The 8,397-nt window shown below is 38.0% G+C and overlaps 1 protein-coding gene across 1 annotated transcript in view; it reads right to left on the reverse strand.

The window, feature by feature from the left end:
- The window catches only part of LOC106883793 (rho GTPase-activating protein 1), a 60,246-nt gene that overhangs the window by 27,897 nt on the left and 23,952 nt on the right, over positions 1–8,397 (reverse strand). The window contains exon 3 of the mRNA XM_052977150.1: positions 2,118–2,225. Within this exon, the coding sequence (XP_052833110.1) occupies positions 2,118–2,225 (108 nt within the window). The remainder of the gene's footprint in view (positions 1–2,117; positions 2,226–8,397) is intronic.

An 8,397-nucleotide genomic window follows, 5' to 3' on the forward strand; every position in this document is an offset into this window, starting at 1 on the left:
AGTGGGTGCTTATTATGTGCCACGAGCACGAGGGCCAGTCAGGCAGCACTGGCTTCGACCAGGTCTTCTACTATAGCCTCGGGCTGACCAACGCCTCGTGAGTGGATTTGGTAGACAGAAACTGAAAGAAGGTCGTTATATATATGTATATATTTGTGTGTCTGTGTTTGTCCCACCATCATCGCTTGACAACCAATGTTGGTGTGTTTACATTGCCTTAAATTAGCAGTTTGGTGAAAGAGGCCGATAGAATAAATACTAGGCTTACAAAGAATAAGTCCTGGGGGGGGGGTCGATTTGTTCGGCTACAGGCGGTGCTCCAGCATGGCTACAGTCAAATGACTGAAACAATCTTCTGTGCAGGTTATTCAGCAAGAGATTACAGAATCCACATCTGTCACTCATAACAGAAGAGTCCACACACACACACACACACACACACACACACACATACATACACACTAGAAACAAACTAAACAGGAGAGATCAACAATACTATATTGACAGATAATTTATTTACTTCTAATTGCAGTGTCGTTAATGAGATACTCATGGTTTCATGTAATTATAATCACACCATTCTGACTGACTTGTTTCGTAAGAAAAACAATTAAGGGTTAAAATGGCTTCCATTAAACAGAGAAGTGTGGACGCAAATAGACGACAGTGATTTAGGAAGGGTTAAAAAGTGATAGGCTGCTGTGAGATAGGATTATGAGGGGTAATTCAATGGTGTTCGTTTTTTTTAAACGATTTTGTCTTAAACAAGGCTTGAGGCTACTGTAGTATAGGGGACAACAAAGAAAGGAAAGAAGGGACCAGTAAATTTAAAGATGTCAATTGGCAGAAAGTTTAAAGGTCTGTGTGTCATAAATCAGAGGGAAAACAAGATGATGGCTGTGAGTTTTGAAGGGCAGCAGTTTGAGGAAAGAAGGTACTAGAATAACGGGACTTATGGCTAACAGGAAGCTCAACAGAGAAACGATGCACATGTGGAAGGAAATGGGTGATACTTGAGAAGAGAAACTGATGACACAAAGGGGTGTTGAGAGAAGATACAAGACCAGAAAGTTCATCAGATTGATAACCATGAAAATACTTATGAAAAATGGCACAATGAAGACACATTTTGATGATGAGCCAAAGACTCCAGCTCAGAAGAAAGAAGAAAACCCATCATATTAACAACTGATTCTGATTTTGAAAACAAGATGATAGTAGTGAGTTCCAAAAAGCAGCAATTCTTAGAATGTTCTTTTCTTCTGAAGATGGGCCTTTGCACCTGAAATACAAAAGCTTTCTATTTTCTCTCTTTTTACCTTCTTTCATATTACAATGCTTCAAGCAAACTACAACGCTTTTATACATACATACATACATACATATATATATCATCATCATCATCATCGTTTAACGTCCGCTTTCCATGCTAGCATGGGTTGGACGATTTGACTGAGGACTGGTGAAACCGGATGGCAACACCAGGCTCCAATCTAATTTGGCAGAGTTTCTACAGCTGGATGCCCTTCCTAACGCCAACCACTCAGAGAGTGTAGTATATATTAAGGGCATTACTATACATAAATGCCTCACGCTAGGAGGGACTCTAAAAGTCAAACTACCATGTTTATTATGCTAGTTTTGACTTTTAGAGTCCCTCCTAGCGTGAGGCATTTATGTATAGTAATGCCCTTAATATAAATAAATATATTTATAGGGAATAATTAATAAATTTTTCCCTTATGAGGTTTTTTCATGCTAACTACTTGATAAATTCTTATAAAGATTTTATCCTATATTTAAATTATATATATATATACATACATACATATATGTGTGTGTATGTGCGTGAATGCATGCATGAGCACACGTCTGTGTGTGTATGTATATGTGTAACAGTATAAGCTGATGTTGAGTAGCATCCCTTTTACGTAAAAGAAAAGCAAATCGTAACCTAGTGCACTGACAAACAGAGATCAATAAAATAAGTACTAAACTGAAATAAGAACGATGCCTCGATATGTGTAAAAGACCCTTGAAGGCAGTGCGCTCCAGTATGGGCGTAGTCCAACGAGTGACACCAGTAACAGTTTAGAAGTAAAGATATTAGGTAATACCTTCTTGAGCAGCTAATTCCAAGCCGTCCTGGTCGAGTTCCAACTCAGCCTCTTCACAAACAGAATCGTAATCGCCCGCCGAACCTTCGCTGTATTCTTCAAAACTTCCTGAAGAGAGAAAGGAAATATTGTTATTAGTGCAACAGTTTGCAGTGTCAACATCACTAACACCACCACCATCATCATCAACACCATCACCACCACCATTACCATTTCTGCCATCACTACCTCCACCATCATTGTCAATGCCACTACTGCAACCACCACCATCACCAGCATCATCATTGTCAACACTGCCACCACCACAGACTGAAAAAATTATGAACAACCTAATTGATTTTCGAACCTCATTGGGTTATGTCTCTGTAGATTCCATCTATTAAATTCTAGCCACAAAGGATTGTTCAATTGGTTGATTCAAGACTGTGAAAGATACCTGTTGTAGGTGAGATTGAACCTGGAATAATGTCAGTTATGAAGCAAAATGCTAAACCACACAACCACAAGCATATTTACGCCCACATCAAAAAAAACTTCACTCAAGTTTAGATTTACAGTGACTAGGATGGGCAGTTGAGTACTTTTTTTTTTAATGTTATTTTCGGTTGTTGGTTTTTTCTTTCTTTTTTGTTCATTTTGTATGAGAGTCACAGATCACGAGATTCCAAAGTTGTGAATTGAAAAGCAGATGAATATGTTCACAAAACACTTAGCCAAGATGCCTAGAATATTTAGTTTCTGGGTCAGCAATTAACTAGGCCATCATCGTCATATCATAGCTACATTCGTTCATTCGAAAATGAGCCAACTACAAAATATTGGTTTCATGTATATTTTCTCATGTGAAATAACTTGTCTTTAATTGAAACAAAGAAGACCTTCTCCTTGTACTGGCGGTGGTGGTGGTGGCTTGACCTCACTGGCTAGATATAGCAACTAGATCACAGTCAATTGAAGTACAAAATAAAAATAAAAAAGGAAGGACACATTGTATAATGTAGTCTCTGGTACATTATGCCTAGGAAAAGAGAATGACAGGGTCATTAGGGCTTGACTACCTTTGACAACAGAAATGTTTAAGCAAAACTATCATTGGGCTAAAGAACACTACATATTCCAAGAATAAAAAGAACAAAACCTGCAAGTGGTCCCTTCACTTGCTAGAAATAGAAGCCAAATCTCCCTCAACTCACACTACTGTCTCAAACAAGGAAGGACACAGTATATGTGGGGGTACATTATTCATCATCATCATCAATCATCATTTAACGTGTGTTTTTCCGTGCTGGCATGAGTTGGATGATTTCAGAAGATCCAGCAAGGTCTGTAAGATTGCTTCAAACTCCAAACGTCGTCTTTGGCTCGGCTTTAGGAACCTGTCTTGTGATTCTTTTGACCAATATTCCAACCGCATGTCCAAGGTGCTGCACAGAGGGAATAAACCCAAAGACATCAGTTACTCAGGCAAGAAGACAGTACCCACGACCTCCTTTTCAAGGGTCATTGAGGTCGCCAAGACTGGCGAGATGGCTTTAAAGATGTCCTTAAACATGAAACCAAAATCAGGGCACTAAGAACAGAATGGGATTCACCATGGAGACACAGTGTGCCAAGGAGGTGGTTGTGATGGTGTTAAATAAGGTGACATATTAAGCCCACTGCTTTTGTAATCTAATCACCGAAACCACTCGAAATTATGCAGAAAATATGTCATAGCAAAAGTGTTTCATTGTTATTTCTTTATTTATTTATACATATTTATTTTATCTTATTTTATTTTTTTTTTGGTGTCTCATATGTCACAGTGACTGTTTTGTGTCATTCAAAATCTAAAACAGTAAGCTTGGGTGTGTTGTGGCATTGTGTCGAGTATCTGGTGTATAGTAATATGTTGTACACAGTAATCTCGTGTGTGGAGTAACCTATTGTGTGTAGAATGTGTTGTGTATAGTGTATATATTGTGTATAGCGACACTGCATAGAGTAATGTCTTATATACTTGATGTAGAGTAACACCTTGTATGGAGTACAAATATATAGAGTATAAAGATATCGAGTGTAATGTATAGAGTACAAATATACAGAGTATAAATATATAGAGTACAAATATAGAGCATAAGGTATAAAGTACGAACATATAGAGTGTAATGCATAGAGTAAAAATAGAGAGTACAAATAAATAGTGTGGAGATATATAAAGTACAAATATATAGAGTATAATGTATAGAGTACAAATATATACAGCATAAAATATAAAGTACAAACATATAGAGTACAAATATATAGAGTACAAATATACAGAGCACAAATATACAGAGTGCAAATATATAGAGTAGAAATATACAGAGTAGAAATATACACGGTACAAATATAGAGAGTACAAATCTACAGAGTATAAAGTATGGAGTACAAATTGTGTGTGGAGATAATATCAGCTAATTGTGAGAAGGTAATAAAATGTACCACAATAGACTGTGGTACCCAGCAGCATTCACACGGACTGTGGCATGAACTGAGATACCCACCACCAGCCCTTGAAAAGGCCTCTCATCGTCTCAAATATAGTTGTGCCACAGACACAGGGTCTTTGAAACGTGAGCACTGGGCTGAGGGATTGAACTCACAACTCCTTCACCGCACTTACCAAACTCAGTAAATGTTCCCCACCACCACCACCACCACACAGAATCTCAGAAACCTGGAACATAGAAATACCACTGGCACCAAGGCAGCCATTGTACAGACATGTCAACATCCACCTCGTCTCTTTGCTGTATTTAGTTCAAACAAACATAATAAAAAAGGCGGGAGGGGGACAGATAAAAAGTGGGTCCTGTCTGGTGCCCTTAATGCTAATATTTGAAGGGAGAAGGGGAAGGGAAAGCCTGTTGGAGGGGCCAAAATATGTAGGGGTTAGCTTACCTGGGTGACATCTAAGGCAATTAGAATCTTGATACATCATGGTGATGGGCAGCACTGACGAGTTTGTAATTAAATGTTAATTAAGACCAGAGATCATACAGGTCATACATACACACACACACACATACACAGAAGTAGTGACACATACATACACAGAAGTAGTGACACATACACAAATATGAACAGAGATACATATACACACATACACACACATATGCACAGAGAAGACAGCTACACACATACACACAACGGTATACATGCACAAAAACAGTAACACACACACACACACACCACAAAAGCACATACATATACACACAGACACAAAAAGATGCAGCAGACAGATGGACAACTGCACACACACAAACACACACACAGACATGTAAATACACGCTAACAAAGACAGGCCCAAGTAGTTAACCAAATGCACAAACAGACAAATATATAGATACCTATATATACCTATATATATATATATATATATATATACACACACACACACACACATATATATATGTATATATATATATATACATACATATATATATATATATATATATATAAAAATATAGGTACACAATGTTTGGGGACCCCTGCTTTATGCTCTGAGTTTGGAAAGAAAGCTTTGCGGCATTCATCCCGACTCATTACGTTCTGGGTTCAAATTCCACCGCAGCCAGCTTTGCCTTTCATCCTCTCAGGATCGATTAAAGTAACGGTCAAGTACTAGGGTTGAAGGAATCAATTTGGTCCCCTCCCCCCATCTAAATTGCTGGCCTTGTGCCAAAATTGGAAAGGCTACTATTATTGTTAATGTGCCTAAATCTAAAAACACGTACGCAAACACGCACACAAGCAAATGTAGACAACGAAATTTACCGAAGAACTATTAAACTTCAAAAGTTTAGTGCTCTGTTGACTTCTTACAGAAATCAGTCAAACAAACAAAGAAATATTGATCAATTATAGGAAAGAGAAGCTAGATTAACAGATCACACCAACTGACCAACTGTTACTATTTATTCTAGAGATTACTCATTGCAATCATAATAATAATAATAATAATAATAATAATAATAATAATAATAATAATAATAAGTCTTGGTATAAAAAGATGGGCTACAGCAAATATTCTGCTCAATACCACAGATTTGCTTGTCAGTTGTTTGACCGTAACCAGTTGAGCATGTCTTTTGGTGGCTGACGATATGTACATCTCTGATCACAAGCAGAAGTAGTTGGAGAGCATCATAGCCATGTGTTGAGAGGAATTTTTGGGGGGTTTGAATAATTCACCTATGGAAACATGGGTGTTTTGCTCAACATCCTTAAACGAACCTTACTCAGGGACCTTTTGAGTGGGATGGACTACTCGACCTGAAGAAAATTCTAACTGGGCCCCACCTGCGAGGTCATGCGCTGTTTATCTTCATATGAGATCACCATGTCACGCACATATGGTTGTGATGCATGTACCTGCTGTACCCTTATCAGACTGGTAGTCATGATGGGTATACTGGGCTTCGTATATTTTACCCCAGTGTCACTTTGATGGCATGCACTGCTCTCTCAACATTTTTTTGGTCACCTTGGAAACAACTGAAGCACTTGTACACTTGTGTGCGGCTCATACACTCCTCTCCATACACCTTCTGCAACTTCGCATAGGCCTCTGAGCAGGTATCGCCACGACAACTTTCTGTCATGGTCAATGTAACAATCACACGCTACACACCTTCCTTCCAAGCACTACTGTAAACAGTAGAAGTGAGCTAGAGTGTTAAAACTTATTGATCAGGCCTCGTATTGGTAAGATACTGTAGATATGTCAGTACAAAATTCAATTTAAGCCATAGAGCTGACTTAGGGCTGGTTCAAAGTGCAGCATATACATACATACATACATATATATGATGTGTTTCTTTCAGTTTCTTTAAGCTAAATCCACTCACAAGACTCTGGTTGGGGATTTTGGTAGAAGACCCTTGCTCACCCAAGGTCTTCTAAACACCATTATTAATACTATGCATGATATTTCTACCTGTAAATAAAGCAAAGGTGAATGTAATTAGCTCTCCAAAAAGAGCTATAAACCTGCCCTCCATATATACCTGCTTGAAAGATAACAACAAATAAATGTCATTAGCCCTCCAAAACATCAACCTAATTAATACTACCTATCAAAAATCTACCTGTGATATAACAACAGGTAGATATAATTAGCTGAAAGTAACCTGAACCTCTCTGCAGTTATCTACAGATATAAAACCTCAGTCTCGTGTTTCTCAATGAAGTTAGTTTGGTATTTCTATTATTCCCTCGAAGCGAAACTAACGGTTTCTTTTGTGTGTTCTTGAATGGTTGACAAACACCTTCCACACTGCAATTGTTTTTGCTTCAGCACACAATCTCAGATCAAGTCACTTGCTATGCAAGTACATCTCAATATATAAATCGATAGCACCAGTTGATCCCCGGATTTTATAATCCCTAAAGAGGAAATTACATCCTCAATATTGACTGAAAATAACTCACATCCCGATACACGTATATAGGTATTTATATCCATGTATAGATAATTGAATGTGAACATGATTACTATTTATACATATCAGGATAACTGTATATAAATATTGTTATTAAGTTCTGGCAGAATCATAAGCACGCTGGACAAAATGTTCATGTCTTGACATTCTTCTGAGTTCAAATTCCACTGAGTTCAACTTCACTTTTCATCCTCCCAGGGTTGATAAGATAAGTACCTGTTGAGCACAGGGGTCGATGTAATCCATTTACACCACCCCCACTCTGAAATTGCTGGCCTTGCGCCAAAATGTGAAACCAATATTTTGTGTGTTCGTTTGCTTGATTGTTTGTTTGTTTGTTTGTTTGTTTCACTTTTACAATTTTCTTCCTCCTCATCATTTTCATTGTTTTAACATCCATTGTTTTCTGCTTGCAACAACGCTGTCTTAACTCTCTCAGACTTGGGCCCCTGTGCCATGCAGTGGAACTGAACCTGGAACCATATGCTTAGGAAGCGAACTCCTTAACCATGCCACCAAGTCTGCTCCTACACATACACACACACACATTTATATATACATATATGTAAGTATATATGTATATATATATATATATTCACACATACATACACACAAATATATATGTAAAAGCACCCACTACACTCTCTGAGTGGTTGGCGTTAGGAAGGGCATCCAGCTGTAGAAACTCTGCCAAATTAGATTGGAGCCTGATGTTGCCATCCGGTTTCACCAGTCCTCAGTCAAATCGTCCAACCCATGCTAGCATGGAAAGCGGACGTTAAACGATGATGATGATATATATATATATATATATA

This window comes from Octopus bimaculoides, chromosome 27 (genome assembly GCF_001194135.2).
Source record: "Octopus bimaculoides isolate UCB-OBI-ISO-001 chromosome 27, ASM119413v2, whole genome shotgun sequence".
In the NCBI taxonomy this organism is placed as follows: domain Eukaryota; kingdom Metazoa; phylum Mollusca; class Cephalopoda; order Octopoda; family Octopodidae; genus Octopus; species Octopus bimaculoides.